The 16,611-nt window shown below is 38.0% G+C and overlaps 1 protein-coding gene across 1 annotated transcript in view; it reads right to left on the bottom strand.

Annotated features, from left to right (window-relative positions):
• Positions 1-11,146, bottom strand: part of LOC119413060 (filensin) — a 13,513-nt gene extending 2,367 nt beyond the window's left edge. The window contains exons 1-6 of the mRNA XM_037680076.1: positions 10,630-11,146; positions 9,988-10,048; positions 9,667-9,762; positions 5,856-5,948; positions 2,258-2,371; positions 1,316-1,536 (exon numbers count right to left, since the gene is read on the bottom strand). Coding sequence (XP_037536004.1) covers positions 1,316-1,536; positions 2,258-2,371; positions 5,856-5,948; positions 9,667-9,762; positions 9,988-10,048; positions 10,630-10,991 — 947 coding nt within the window. The 5' untranslated portion in view covers positions 10,992-11,146. The remainder of the gene's footprint in view (positions 1-1,315; positions 1,537-2,257; positions 2,372-5,855; positions 5,949-9,666; positions 9,763-9,987; positions 10,049-10,629) is intronic.
• Positions 11,147-16,611: the final 5,465 nt, after the last annotated feature.

Below are 16,611 nucleotides of genomic sequence, written 5' to 3'. Positions count from 1 at the left end.
AATTCAATTCAGAAATACTTTATTAATCCCAAAGGGAAATTAATTGTTGTCATAGCTCATCATCCCTGTTTCATTAGAGTTGTTCTAGATGCTGAGGGCTTTGGGCAGGAAGGATCTCTTGTAACAGTCCATCCAAAAGTGGATTCCAAGAAACTGGTTGCAGATGCCGATCCATCCACCCAGATCCAGCATACCTCTCAGCTCTCTTGCTCAGCAGGACTGCCTGAATGCTGGGCAGAACTCCTCCACAAGCAATGACCATTTCTCCCTGCAGCCCGTCGAGCCCCTCGTCACCACGTACTTAACTGCAGGTGCCGGGGGATGATCTCGGTCCTCCCGCTGTCATGAGCCACATTTCCCACTACCTCCAAGATCTCTGCGATCAGGCACTCAAGCACCGCCTCCAGGTAGATGGGAATGCATCAACGGCACCTCATTTTCAACTCATTTAGGATTTGTGGCTGTTGTTGAGATATTTTTGAGCTTTTGACATGTTAATCAGCTGCTCCCTGTTGTAGAAAACCACCTTGTTGTTATGGTTATGCATCATAACAAATGTCCAAATGTAAAAAAGATTTCAGTAAAAATCCTTCCAGTGGTACACATCTGATATCAGAGAAAGTAATCATCTGGAAAAAGCCATTTACATCCAGAAAAAAAAAAATCATTAAAGTTTTCAAAATCAAAATCTCATAATGAATCTAAGAGAGCTACTCCAACATGCAGCCACCTTGAGTGGCACAGTTTTAGAATATATATATATATATATATATATGTGTGTGTGTGTGTGTGTGTGTGTGTGTGTGTATACACACACATACATGTATATACCATCAGTCCATCATTGCATCCATTATATTTACCTGCTTCTTCCTTTCCACATCAAAATTTACCTCTTTGAGCTCCAGTAATGATTTGCTGTTACACACTACCATCTGCTGGTAGATTTTTTTTTTCCAACTTCATCAAGAAGATCAAATCACTGACATTCAGAAAACTGTTAGTTTCAACTATTCTCAAAATCTGTATTATCCAATCCATGTATCCTCAGCTTTTGAAAATATCTTTAAATATATATTATCTTAGAAACACTAGTATATTTCCCCCCACATTTCTTCTTTAGACTGTTATATTCTTTTGATCCTTAATTTAAAATTCAATAAAGGTTTGAATTTATTACTATTATTTTTAGATGAAATAGTATAGATTTCTGGCTAAGTAACATTTTGTTTGTTTCAACATTGTTACCCTGCCTAAAATAAGTTGTTGGACTCCATGTCTGTGTGTTTCAGAGATTTTTGGTGTGAGAGTAAACCTGTTGTCCTCGTTCTCGATGATCCTCTTGTATCGCTCCAGCTCGTTTTCCAGTGATGTCTGGTACATGGCCAGGTGGCGACATTCACTTGTGAACTTATCCAGAGACCTCTCTGCATCTTCAATCTCCTTACGAAGGGATTCAATTCTCTCGTTGTACGTCTGGATCTCGCTGTCATAGTTGTCCTGAGTGGCTTTTATAGCCTGCTCCAGCATTGCAGTCTGAAAAATAATAATAATAAAATACACAGATCAGGATTACAAAATTATTTGGGAAACAAAGATGTTTTAATAAATTTACCTTTGAGACTTGCTTTAAATGGCCTCATATGTTAGAGAATGTGAGTAAGATATTGACTCAAAATAAGTTGAGCAAAAGAAAACAAAACTGCTTTAAAATGTTGTTAGTTCTCCAGGTAATTAGTCACAGTTTTATTGTTTTTCATAAGAAACTGTCAAAAGTAAATCATTTTTCTCAGATAAATATATTTTTCTCAGCGTGTGAGGGTGGCATTTTTATTGGGGAAATGTCCACATGGATGGAAAATGCACAAAGCACAACACTGACTCAGTACGGGTCATTTGTGCACAAAAACAGTAATAAGCCAGGGAAGTAATCATGCAATATAAAACTACAATTATTATAGAATCCTGAAGACTGCAGTTCTGGCTCACAGTTCAGTCTTCCCTGAAAGATAATCTTTGCTGCCTCCTTCTGGTAAATCAGGTTGATAACGACCTAAAAGATTTACAATGCATGTGTGTTTTAAAAATCTATTTGAGAAATACATTTAATTGATCCTTTTGTAAGCGTTGTTAGCTTTGTTATTTACATATATATATATATATATATATATATATATATATATATATATATATATATATATATATATATATATAGTGGTCAGATATAATTGTTGTGAAAGTTGTTGTGGTATCTCACCTCATTCTTCAGGCGTTGTTTCTGAGCCTGCAGCTGACAGATGCTGCTCTTGTACTCCTCCAGCTGTTTCTGCAGACCCTCTACTTTCTTCTGGGCCAACAGTTTATCCTGCTCCTTCACACATTTAGCACAAATCATTTACAATCTGAAATTTGTTGAATGCTTTTTTTTATAGGATGGGGCTGAACCCACCCACCCACAAATAAATAAATAAATAAATATAAAAATACAAAAACTAGTCTCTGATTTATTTATTTTTAATTTAAAGGTCTTTCAGTGATTGTAGCTGGCATTAGAGACCTTTTCAGTTTATTTACTCCAGTAAAAAAAAAAAAAAAAAAAAAAACACATTCAAAAAGCATTCCAAACAATAGAGCGATTGCATTTTCTGTGAACATTTGGTGTGAATGCTTATTGCAGAAGAATTTTCTGAAAAACAGCTGAAATTATCTAAAAACATGCTGAAATGTAGCTGAAATGGAAGAACAAGTCTAAATAAGCAGAAGAAAGCAGAAAGAACATATATTTGCTGAATTAGGTTTGAATAAATATAAATGAGCACGACAATTAAGAAATTAGCTGAAAAAGCTGAAATTAGCCAAAAAGCTGAAAAGTAGCTGAAAAGGCAGAAAAAGCTTAAGCTACTAGAAGGAAGAGGAATTAGCTGAAATGAGCTTAAAATGTAGAATTAGCAGAAAAAGCTAAAATTAGCATAAACAGCTAAATAGTAGCTGAAATAGCCAAAAAATCTGAAACAAGAAGACATAAGCTGAAAGGAGCATAAATTAGCAGAAATAAGTTAATTAGGCTGAAAGAAGCAAAAATTACCATGAGAAACGAATTTATCTGAAAACAGCTGAAATTAGCTACAAAATGCTAAAAAATGTAGCTGAAAATGTAGAACAATTGTAAATTAGCAGAAGAAAGCAGAAATAATATGTTTGCTGAAAGAAGCAGAAATGAGGACAAAAAAGTGAAAATTATCTGGAAAAAGCTGAAATAAGCAATATATAAAATAAATAAATAATTGCTGTAAAGTAGCTAAAAAAAACTGCAGTTAGAAGCTTAAATAACCAGAAGTGGAGAGCACAAATTGAAATTAATGCAAAAAAATGTGGAATTAGCTGAAAAAGATAATAAGTAGCATAAACCTAAACACTATCTGGAATAGCATAAAAAGCTGAAACTTGCAGAAATAAGCTGAAAGGAGCACAACAAGCTAAAATGAGCAGAAAGAAGTTAAATGAAGCACAAGAAATGTTGTAGGTAGCACAAAAATCCTGAAAGGAGCACAAACACCTGAGAAACAGATGGAATTAGCTGAAAAAATGTTTAAATTTGCACAAGAAAGCTGAAAGAAGCTGAACCAGAACAAAAAGTGAAAGGAGCAATAAAAGGTTGTAAACAGATCTAATGATTAGAAGGATGTAAAATGAGCTCAATTCATTTTATATGAGAAAAAAAAAATAGGCAAATAAGACTAAATTTTTCAAAAAGCTAAAGTTGCACAATACCAAAAGTCATAGCAGTACTGTCCTGAAAGAGCTGAACATTTTGATATATGATTTGTTGAAATAACTTGAAAACTGCAGGACGAGAACAGCGCCAAAATGTATGGAAGAAAAATGGATCACAATAGCATGAATGCTTCATAAAAACATTCACATAAATATCAAATATGTTTGTTATCTGATCTAAAGAAGACAAGGGTGTGGAAATGAAATGAATCCAGGATCACATATAGATGACTTTAAGTAAAGCTAACAGGCTTAAACATCTCATTTTATATTTATTACTTTGTTTCATTACTTTGCATTTGACATGGTTTCACCTAATGAGTTTAAAAGCTGTGGATAAAAGAACATGAGTGAGTGTTTTGTTATGACGTCTTGTCATTTAATTTGATTAATTTGTGTTTTAGAGTCATAATAAAATGGCGAGGGATGGATATGAGATTTACTTGTTTGATTACTTGTATTCCGTTTTTCCTATTATTATTATCATAAAGAGCAATTATTTTTATATAAAACATAATTTTTGTAAACAGAAGCTGGACTGCATTCAGGAAGTATATTATCCTACTTCTAACTTGGTCTGTGATTTCAATTATTACTGTATTTTTCAGACTATAAGGAGCACCGGATTATAACAAAACAGTCAGAGAACTCAAAATTCATTCAACTCATTCACAATAACCACATCAAATCAGTTTGAGGTCAGTAGGCACAACCAGAATTAACACATAGGGTGCACCTGATTATAAAGCTCACTGTTCACTTTTGAGACAATTAAAGGATTTTAATTGTGTCTTATAGTCTAAAAAATACGGTACTTCTTTAACAACTTTATTTGATGTCAGCCTGGATCTTTATATCTAATATTAAATTATGATCATTTTGTAAGTTATGGTCTCATTTGGCGGCAAAGTGGTACAGTTAGAGATGCTGCCTCTCAGCGAGAAGGTCGCCGGTTCAAATCCCAGACGAGGGCCTTTATGGGTGGAGTTTGCATGTTCTCTTCGTGCATGCGTGGGTTTTCTCCAGGTACTCCGGTTTCCTCCCACAGACCAAAAACATGCATGTTAGGCTGATTGGTGACTCCAAATTGTCCCTAGGTGTGAGTGAGAGAGATATATGGGTGTTTGTCTTGTTTGTCTCTATGTGTCCCTGTGACTGGAGACCTGTCCAGAGTGTCCCCAACCTCTTGCACAGTGACTGCTGCACCAGTGACCTCTGTGACCCGAAAAGGAAGAAGCAGGTAAAGATGATGGATGGATGGTCTCATTTTGAATAAGGTACATGACTAACCAAGTCATGCTTCGAGGCAGACTGCCTTGTCATGGTAATCCAACATCTTTGACTTTTTAATCAGATAAAATAATTAAAATTGAACCCAAATTGATTCTGAATTATCTTGGAGTTTTGTGTCATTTACAATAAATTTCCAGATTTGAAGAAATCTCAAACTCTTTTTTTTTTACAAACTTTAGATTTGTGAAGGTTTTCACACTTTACCACGCAGTTGCCTTCGTATATCTTCCACTGCTCTGAGATCAGGAACGAGCTCGTTGAATCCTCCATTTCTCCATCTATTATCCCTTTTGTTTTTGTTGAAATCAACACAGTTTGCTGCAACAGCAAACTGAGATCTTTGTCGTTGCCCCGGGATACTTAACTCAGCCAATTAAAGCTCGTTTGATTTAGACGCAGCTCCGCCTCTGAGAAATGTTTCAACAAATAAATCTCCAATCTGCTCGTCAAACACGAGCCGCTGTGGCAGAGTAATGGAAAAATTAGCATGCACAATCGTCCCTCATAGCATTTGCTTCATTAGGTGCCCTGACACTTGCAAATTGCTCACCTGTACGCGTCTTGATGAATTGTTTATTGCCTGTTTCTACACAACATCCACGCACACATATATACAAAAACCCAGACGAATGCATGTGCAGAAAAGCAATTGGACAGAGAAGCTGGTAACCTCATCAAGAGCGGACACAAAGCAGGGATGACACACACGCAGACACCATCTTCTCCCTCAGGGATGGACACACACACACACAAACACACACACACAATGACAACGTTAGTACCCTTACCTCCGAGATGCCAGCTGACACATTGGGAACGAGGGGTAGTGTTTGGTTTATTTGCTGCAAAATGTTCACGTAGGTTTGGATTTCTGCAAGATTCTGGGGAAAGGGAACATTTTATAAAAAGAAAATATGAAATATGAATCTGCAAAAAAAAAAAAAAAAAGCATCTTGCATCCAAATGATTAAAACCAGTAGAACCATCACAATGCTTTGAAAGTCTGTTTAAACCTGCCTACATAACATTTATGTAAAAATATACATTTGCTTAAATTAAATATATGGTCAAATTATGCTTTAATCTACAGATTTTTTTAAATCCTTTTGCGCCAGCATGGTGGAAAGAGCAGCTATATTTTCTCTCTCATCTGTGATACCTCAAAGCTCGAGCTCATAAAGCCAACATTCACGTGAAATGACTCCTTATTCTTTTCCACATCACCGAGTAACAGCAGTACCCTTTGATACGGCGGCTAAACACTGCAGAGTCATGGGATTAATTCATCATCAAACGCCACTCCGGCTGAAACTATAAAGAGAGAATTACACGAGCGAGAGCATCTTTTGAAAGTAGCGTGTTACATTCTAGTCTTTATTAGCGTCAGCATTTCTGCCACTGTTGTTCTGGAACTTCCAGGCATTTCTGCCACACAAAGAAGCATTTGCGGGTCTTTTGTTTTATTTATTTTTTGTTTGTATGTCCCCCCCCCCACACGCCCATTTTCATTTGCTGTACAATTTTTACAGCTCCACCACGAAGAGTAAATCGTTGCTCGAGCTCCAGGAACATCTCAGCACATCCCCTGACGCTTCAAACCTTTTAGACTTGTCCGTTAAATAAATAAATAAATAATAAAATCCTGTGTTAAAAACAATAACTTCAGATTGAAATCATGTCTTTTAAAACAACACTAAAACCCTATGAATAAATCTCATTGATAAAGGGTTATTATGAATTTATTTGGTACCACTTTACAATAAGGCTCCCTTTACAGATGACTAATAAATAGTTTATAGCTATGTTATTGAAGCCTCTATAACCACTTTATAAATCATTACTAACTGCTTATTATGCATTAATTAAGGGTGACAGAGAGACAAAACTGACCATTTTCTTGTCAAATATGTTCACCTACTGTATATATTTCAAATAAAGTTGTTATATTAAACATTTCAGACTAAGTTACTACCTTGTAAACACAAAAAGCATTTGTAAACATGTATTTTTTAGGATATAATATTATTTGTAGATACTTATAATGCAGTGATAAAGTATAATATCATATGCTAAAATTAGGTTTGCAAATGCTTATTGTGCTTACAAGGTAGTGACTTAGTCTGAAACGTTTAATATGACAACTCTAGATGAAATTTATAGGTGAACAAATTTGACACACTATTTGGCAAGAAACTGGTCAGTTTTGTCTCTCTGTCACCCTTAATTAATGCATAATAAGCAGTTATTAATGATTTATAAAGTGCTTATAGATGAATTATTAACGTATCTATAACTTATTTGTTAGCCATCTATAAGGGGAGCCTTACTGTAAAGTGGTACCAATTTTTTAAAATGTATTGAGACACTGATTCTTTTAAAGGCCTCATATTACTTGAAGGACTGCATATTGCCCATTGCCTTTGACACTGAGAGAGTTCGATTACAATCTTCATACGCTAAGAAATGAGTTGTAAAGTTTTGCACAACCTCGTGCAATTTTATGAAACCCCCACGAGATGAGTTAGTGAACAGAGAATGTGTTGTGGATGTCCCTCATCTAGTAGCACACTAAACCTAACTTGAAATCTGTAAATTTGACTGAGTTATAGCACTTTTTGTGGGGGTTAAGCCTGATTCGCTCTGGCAGTCATTTTAAATTTATCTGAACGCTAATGATTACTTTATAAGAGTTTTGTTTTCTAAAACATGTCAAGTAATTCATGAGATATCTTATTAAAAGATTATCATTTAATGGGAAAGTAGAAAAGATTTGCAGAGATGTGGAGAGCTCAGAGTATTTGTTGAGTATGACTCCCAGCTACTACCACTCCAAGTTATAGTTTTAAACTGACTGAGTGATAGCCACTTAGCTTAGCTGTGGCAGCCATCTTGAATTGGACTGATTCCAAAAGTTATTCAGTTACAAATGTACCTCTCATGATTATTTTCCATGGTTTTTTAATTAAATTTTAACTATTGGTTCATGACTTATTTTGCTAAATCTACATTCAAATGCACACTGTCAGGCAAAATCATTAGTCTGGGGTCAAAGTCAACGCTGGACTAAAGTTAGAAAACCACATCAGAGCAGTTCATACATCCAGTTGTTTTTTTGTCCATTTGAGACAGCTGGCTAAAGTAAAGCAAATTGTTTCTCAACACCCTTTTGAAACAGTAGTTCACACCTTTGTGACCACTCGACTGGATTACTGTAACACACTCCATACAGGAATCAGTGACTCATGTACCTCTTATCTTCAGAGTGTACAGGATGCAGCTGCACGGCTTTTAACTGCCGCATGAAAGTTTGACCACATTTCCCCTGTTTTAGCCTCCCTGCACTGGCTGCCCGTACATTTTAGGATTCATTTTTAAATTGTTTAATTTGCTTTTAAAGCTCTTATTTGCCCCTCCCTATCTGTCTGAGCTGCTACATCCATACATACCCTCTTGATCCCTCAAGTCATGTGATCAGCTGCTCCTGACTGTGCCGAAGACAAAGCGTAAGCTCATCGGAGGCCGTGCTTTTATTGCGGCAGCTCCTAAATTATGGAACGACCTTACCTTGAACATCAGACAGACCTCTTCCTTGTCTGTTTTAAATCCCTTCTTAAAACCTATATCTTCTCCCTGACCTTTGACACCATCTGAAATGTTGACGTTTAAACATTTTAATTGTTCTTTATTATCTGATTGTATTGTTTGATACAGCACTTTGGTTCTGTGGGTGTAATAAAGCTTAGCTGGCTCTAATAAAGTATTGTCTTTGGCTGTGGGCAATAAAACTCTAGACTATTTAGCTTCATTTTTCTGTCATCATCATAAATGTGTGCATTGTGTATTTATACTAGTTGACAAAATGCACAGATTAGACAAAGCACTGAGTTAATTCATTTAAAAGCTAATGTGCAGTTCACCAATGCAAATTATAATTGCATACTTCTCAATGTTTTTTAGTTTCTACCATGAAAAGGCACAAACAAGCTGTTGTACCTGTCAAACCCAGAAGTTTGACTACGGTTTTACAATTTTTCTGCTAGGATTTGATCCAAAACAAAACAATTATAAAACTCAGATTACAGCTTTTTGTCTTTTTAAGTCACTTCTGTTGTTTGGGATTGGATTTTGTTGATTACTGGTTTAGTTCCAAACAACGTCTTTGTCCTCCTGGTTCTGAACATGGTGGTGGTCCAGACGATTACTCAGACGAGAACTGAATGTTACATTTTTTTTATAATTGGTTTCACGAAAATCAAGTTCCCCAAGAAACGAAACATTTGATTTTGATTTTCCTAAATTATAATGTTGAATTGGTTTCAGGTCTCTCTTGTAAAGGAGTCCCCGAGGCTCAATGGGATTAACCTGTATAAATAAAGACTGAATGAAAAAAATTACTATATTGTTTTCAGAAGTTGCTTAACAATCTCTTGCACATCATTGCTCAGTTCAAACATGATAATATTTTGGATTGCGTGACGTCTTTTCTGTAACTGTAAACCCAGTTAGACAAAATAAAATATTCTGCAAATATACATTCATTACTCATAAATTTAGACATTTTAAATTATTTTTTATTATCTTTTCAACACGTTTTCTGACCTTCTTCTGCCTTTCTCTGGTAGAATTGATGTCGTCCTGCAAAAACTGAGACTCGATCTGGTACTCCAAGTTTTTCAGCAGGGCGCTGTCTGCCTCCTTTAGGGAAAAGAAAAGGAGAAAAAGTCTGTACATATAAAATAATGCAATACATTTAACATATTAGCCATTTTAGGATTTTTTGTGTGTTTATAGTTAAAATATAATGATATAGTGTTTTCTCTTTGATCTAAACTATGCAAGAAATTCAAATAATCTTGTAATTTTTTATTTGTTTTCATATTTTTCATTAATTTATAAATCATTAGTTATGACATAATGTACCTTGTTTAAATTTTCCAGTGTGCCCCGCAGCTGCTCTTGACAATCACATTCATTTTTATATCTGGAAAATGAAACGTTTTGATGGTTAAATTCTTTTTTTATTATTTATTATTTGACATCAAATTGAGTAACAGATCCACAAACAACTCAATAAACTGATAATCTGTCGTGTTTTTTTTTTGTTTGTCTCCTTATATTTTGTTGAAAATACAGCATATTTACAAAGTATCCAGAATCATGATTACTGCGTTTCTGAAAATACATGCAACATGCAAACGTTTTCATTAGTGTAAATGTCTTACTGACATCTACAATCACAAATTATAAATAAACAGTTGCATAAACAGTTGAATTTAAATATTTTCCGAGGGCTTCAGAATGAGTGACATTGCAGATGACTCATCCCAAATGACAGAATCTTCTTACCGTCAATAGCTCTAGTTTATTTTAATACAAATTCTTAAGATTGTTTTAATTATAGTCTATTTTCGAAGAACACTGACTTTTTCCAACTAAAATTGTCATTAAAATTTTATGTGGCACTAAACCTATATTACAGTTTAATAAATAACTTTCTTTAATGCACAATAGGACAAAACTTTGACCTTTAACTCAAACTTAAAACCAACCACTTTTACTTACTTGCTAGTGAATTCTTCCAACATGCGACAAGCCTCCTTCAGCTCCCGCTCCAGTTTGGAGCGATCAGAACTCAGTTGTCTGATGCGCTGCCTGTTGATTCCAATCTGTTCTGTGAAGGCCTCCTCCAGCCCACTGGCTTCTTCCATCTTCTGCAGGGTCTCCAGTTGCTTACAAAACACGGCGTTGCGCTGCTCCAGGACCCGTGCCCTGTTGATGTACCGGGCAAAGCGGTTGTTGAGCTCTTGAAGGCTCTCCCAACCCTGGATGGCCGTGATGCCTGCAGAGGTTTCAGAGGCCTCGGGTTCCTGATCATAGACATATTTCTCCTTGCGCACTTCGCGCGTGTAGCTGGTCTTAAACATGGTGGCACACTTCCTCTGGGTTGATGGTATCCCTAAAGTGCTCGGTCCCCTTCGGCACCTTTAGTGTGAGAAAACGTGGGTGCTCACCCCTGGCTGTATCATGCTAGACTAAATGTTGCACAGCATTGCTTGGGACCAAAATACAGCAGCACCCCCCACCCCCACCCCACCTCCCTCGGCCTCATACTGGAGGTCATTGCCCATGATGCGAGCCTGGGGCCTTCCAGAGATTGTTGTTGCCTTTGTGGCAGATATGTGAAAGGCAGCACGGCTGATGACAAAGCAAAAGCACATAACCAAACAATTGTCTGTCCAGCAAAAGAACTAGGTTGTCACCCAGCATTATTTTGGTTCTTAGTCAGCTGCTTTCTATACCCATGGTTGATTCAACATATTGGATGCTGGCCCAGTGTTCACAATAAAACATAGTACACATTTTAAATGCTTGAACTGAGAAATTGTACCATTTTAAAAGCAAAATAAGGTTTTTTGTTTGTTTGTTTGCTTTTTAAGGCAGCAACACATCGAAAAATGGGACAGAGTAGGCCCCTGTACATAGGAGGATCTGCAGTGGAAGTGGTCTCCATTTACAAGTACTTGGGTGTCTGCCTGAATGACAACCTCAGCTGGGACAACAACACTACCAGCCTGATCAAGAAAGCTCATCAGAGACTACTTCCTCAGGCGGCTGAGGCGAGCTGGACTGGGAAGCTCAGTCCTCACCTCCTTCTACAGGTGTGCAGTGGAGAGCATCCTGTGCTCCAGCATCAGTGTGTGGCATGGAGGCTGCACAGCTGCAGAAAGAAAAGCTTTGCAGAGAGCGGTGAAGGCTGCACAGAAGTCTGTTAGAGTCAGCCTCCCCACCATCACAGACATCTACACTTCCAGATGCAAGAAGAGGGCCACCTGCATCATGAAGGACCCCACTCATCCATCACACACACTTTTTGCCCCGCTTCTCTCAGGCAGGAGACTGCAGAGCATTAAGGCTCCCACAGACTCGGGCGTACTTCAATCTGCAGAAGTCCGCGTGTACCAGATTAGACTCAAAGTGGATGTCCGCGCAAAAATAAATTTTTACGACCATGTACGCGTGCTCACTGTTGCACAATAAACTGTCCATCATAAAACTAACTTTACCGCGGTTTAATGTGGTGCTATGGCTCTGCAGACATTGCACGTTGCTGCATTGCTTTGTGGTGTTTTTAGTGTAAAATACTTCCACACAGCGGACATGTTTCGATGAAAAGTTTGTTAGCAGTTAGCCACAGTGCTGCTAACTCAGCCCTCACATTGTAGCTGGCTGCAAACTATGAACTGGATTTCCTGAATGTGAGGCGGGTCTTATTACTCTGGGTTCATGAGACATGCCTCCGTCCAGGAAATCCATTCCATAGTTTGAAGCCAACATCCATCATGGATCGGAAATATCGGCAGGAGGATCAGAAAATCTGATACGTAAATTATGCTGGTATCGGAGGCCGATACCGATACTGGATCGGATCGGCCCCATCCCTAGTTTCTAATTAAGAGGGGTGGAGTCAACATTTACATTTTCTATATGAAAATAAACACACACTTAACTAAATTAAATCTCTAGAAAAGACAAACAAAACAAAACAAAAAAAAACTTTATTAATCCCAGAGATAAATTCTATAACATTTACATATTCACATTCAATTTTAATTTAAATCTAAACAACAATCTAAACCCAATCAGAATCCAAAACATCTCTCCTCCCTCTCAAGCAGTGTGGATTTTCCCAGTGAGGCTGATTGAAAACACCATTTCCTTGTCAGTTCTGCTCATGGGCGCGCTTCCATGGCAACACATGACCCGATGACCTCAAAGAGAAGGAGAGAGTGCTCAGAAAAAAAAATATATCGTAAAGTTAAATTAATAAATTGATCACCAGGTTTTAACCTTTTCCTAAATACAAAGAAAAATACATTCATGCATTAAGTTCATTTAGAGCATAGAAAGCATATATAAATACAGCATCTGTTAGTGAGGAGGTAAATCCTTCACATTATTGTTTAGCATATGTCTTAGATCCTTGTATACTATTTATTTTTTTATACTTTATATATTTGCTATTTTCGGATGTAACTGGGACCTTGGGTACACAATTTTGTTCAACCCCATGTACCACATGTGTTGCGAACGACAATGAAATCACCTTGAACCTTGTTGACCTCTGTGAAGGATCTTAACATATTTCAACAACTGTCCTTAAAATTTTATGAACTTAGGAGCACAGTTGCTGGAGCTTTTGGAAGAAAATGTAATTGAACAACAGTCTTGGCTCATTTTTGCCCATATTTTACATCATTAAGTGGGACTTTTTTTTTTTTTAATTGCTAAGAGGTCTGGACTACAAGCAGGGCAGTTCAGTAGCCAGATAATTTTATACATAAGTCCATCAATCCATCCATTATCTTTTGCTTATTGCGAAGTCGGGTCGCAGGGTTAGGGGCAGCTTGAGCAGGGAAGCCCAGACTTCACTTTCTACAGCCACCTCTTCCAGCTCTTCTGGGAGGATTCCAACAAGGTGTTCTTAGGCCAACTGAGAGATCTGTGAGAACGCTTCAGTCTCTCCATCGTGTTCTGGGTCTTTCCCGGGGTCTCCTCCCAGTCGGACATGACCGAAGCACCTCCCTAGGGAGGCACCCAGGTTGCATCCTTACCAGATGCCTGAACCACCTCAACTGGCTCCTCTCAGTGTGAAGGAGCAGTGATTCTACTCTGAGTCTCTCCCAGATAACTGAACTTCTCATCCTATCTTTAAGGTAAAGTCTAGCTACCCTGCAGAGGAAACTCATTTCAACCTCCTGTATCCGCAATCTCATTCTTTGGGTCAATAACCAGAGCTCGTGACCAGGGTAGGAACGTAGACCTACCAGTAAACAGAGAGCTTTGCCTTATAGCTCAGCTCCCTCTTCTCCACAACGGACCGGTACAGAGTTTGCAATACTGCAGATGCTGCAACAATCCGTCTGTCAAGCTCACGCTCCATTTTTCTCTCACTCATGAACAAAATGCCAAGATACTTGAACTCCTCCACTTGAGACAGACCCTCACCCTCGACCTGAAGAGAGCAATCCACCCTTTTCCAGTTGAGGACCATAGTCTCAGATTTGGAGGTTCTGATTCTCATCCCAGCCACTTCACACTGGACTGTGAACCACTCCAGTGAGAGCTGAAGATCACGGCACGATGATGCCAACAAGACCACATCATCTGCAAAGAGCAGAGACGGAATCTTGAGTCTGCCGAACCAGAATTCCTCCACCCCCTGGCTGCACTGAGAAATTCTGTCCATAAAAGTTATAAACAGAATCTGTTACAATGGACACCCCTGGTGGAGTTCAACTCCCACCCTGAAGGGGTCCGACTTACTATAGGGAATGTGAACCAAACTCTTGCACTGCTTATATGAGGACCAAACAGCCTGTAGCAATGAACCCCCAATCCCATACTCACGGAGCACCCCTCACAGTGTACCCCAAGGAACACGGTAGAATACCTTCTCCAAGTCCACAAAACACATGTAGACTGGATGGGCAAAGTCCCATGACATATCAAGGACCCTATAGTGAGGGTAAAGAGCTTATCCAATGTTCCACAGCCAGGACAGAATCCACAGTGTTCTTCCTGGAGCTGAGGTTCGACCAATGATCGGACTCGCTTCTCCAGTACCAATGATACCTTACCAAGTATAGAGATATACCTGCGTCCCTGAATGTCATTTTGTAACAGACCTTTTATTTCTGTGACTGAGCAGTTCATTCTGTAAAGATGTTTCTGAAAAATAAAAATAAAAAAAGAAACTCTTCATCCCTTGAACAACTGAGACATCCCACCCCCACTTCAGAACCTGGGACAGTTTAAAGTTTGTTTTCATCATCTCTAACTCTGGAAAGTGTCAAAAGAAGACTTTTATGGTTGGTAAGACAACCCAAGGATCCATAAATCTGAATAATATTGGAACACCCTTTCTGTGAACCCCACAAAATGGACGTTTGAATTAACACAGATCACCCAGGATGTCCTGGTATCAACTTGTACCAGCCGCCATCAGTCTATCCCATCAACGATCATAAATAACAGAAAGCTTCGTCTCTGTTCAAAGGAATTCCAACTTGGACACTTGAATCCCATTTCTTGCATGTAGAAAATGGACAGACTTTTTATTCACATTCTAGAAGAATTAATACTGTTTTTGTAATGAAATAAGTGTTTACTAGGAATAACTAAATAGCTACCTTGTTGTTTCCCTTACAGCTGACACTAACCTGTGTAGGCCAAAAGTTTACAAACTTGTTTTCTGTTTATAAGGTTGACAAAGTGTTTGTATTGTTTAACCTCATTTAAAGTTGATAAGTGTCTTAAATTATTTTATTTGATGACTTTTTCAACAGAGCAGATTAAAATAACACTTTATTTAGTGGATAAAAGTTCAGCCCTTTCATTTTGATTGGTTCAAATCGACCACCTCTTTCAAATCAGAGGTGTGGTCATTTGTTTACAAGAGAAGAAGACCTCTCAGAATATTAGATGATCAGAACAAGATGATGAGAGAAGAGAGATGAGAGAAAAGAGAGAGAGGGAGAGAAAAGAAAAATGATGATGAAGAAGTGATGAAGACCTCCCGAGGAGGAGATTTAAGCTCTAAGACACAACCTTCAGAAGACTTCTAAGGAGAAAATTAGCTTCGACTTTGGTCAAAGTTTGATAGAATCCTTTTCAGCAATCAAAACACCTGCAGTTTTCATCAAAGAGTTAACAACAGCTGTCCAGAACTCCAGGAAACGCTCCAGGCTGACCGTTCGAGCCAGTGAATAACTCTTCGTGTTGAGGTCAGGGATGTGAAGGAATTACAACCTTTACATCACCCGACCATCGAATCATAGAGAGTCAAATATCTGTTATCTTCTGGCAGCCTTTGAAGACGACTCATGGTAGGAGTAGCTGATCTGATACTCTGACGGTTTAATCTGGTGTTCAAGAATTTAGATTATTAACCAAGTTAGTATTAACTCAGTTCAGTAATTATTTTTCTTTAAATTTCAGACCAAATTTTAACTATTGAACGACAAAACGTATTTCTTTAGTAAAATTTCAGGAGTAATCCACCCTGCTGAAATAACAAAATTGTACTAAATTGCATCTTGTTTTTGTAAGGATGGTACTTTTCTGTGGCCCGGTTTGTGTCTGTGTTCCCTCGTGCTCCCTCATTAGTTCCATTGTTACCACCCGTGTCTCGTCCCAGCTGTCTGCAATTATGTCTCGTCTTGTCTCTGTATATAAGCCGTCTGTTCTGTCTTGTTCATCGTCGCGTCCTCTTCGTTGGGTCTCCTGTGTCTTTCCCTGAGTCTTCCTGGTTCCTCGAGTCTCCCGTGTCTCCTGAGTTTCCCGTGCCTCCTTCCTATGTTCATGTAAGTTTGCTGCCCCGTCAGCTTGTTATTTTGTACTTTCATTTACCATTAAAATCCTATTTTTGTATTTCTGCCGAGTTGAGTCCCTGTTCTGCACTCTGGGTTCGCTCCTGACCACAAATCCTAACAGTTGTGGTTTGGTTAAGCACGTAGAATAATTTCATTTATCTGTTAATCCATG

This window comes from Nematolebias whitei, chromosome 1, assembly GCF_014905685.2.
Source record: "Nematolebias whitei isolate Nwh7 chromosome 1, NemWhi1, whole genome shotgun sequence".
Lineage (NCBI taxonomy): Eukaryota > Metazoa > Chordata > Actinopteri > Cyprinodontiformes > Rivulidae > Nematolebias > Nematolebias whitei.
The sequence above is the reverse complement of the archived record's forward strand: the minus strand, read 5'-3'. Positions and strand labels throughout refer to the sequence as shown.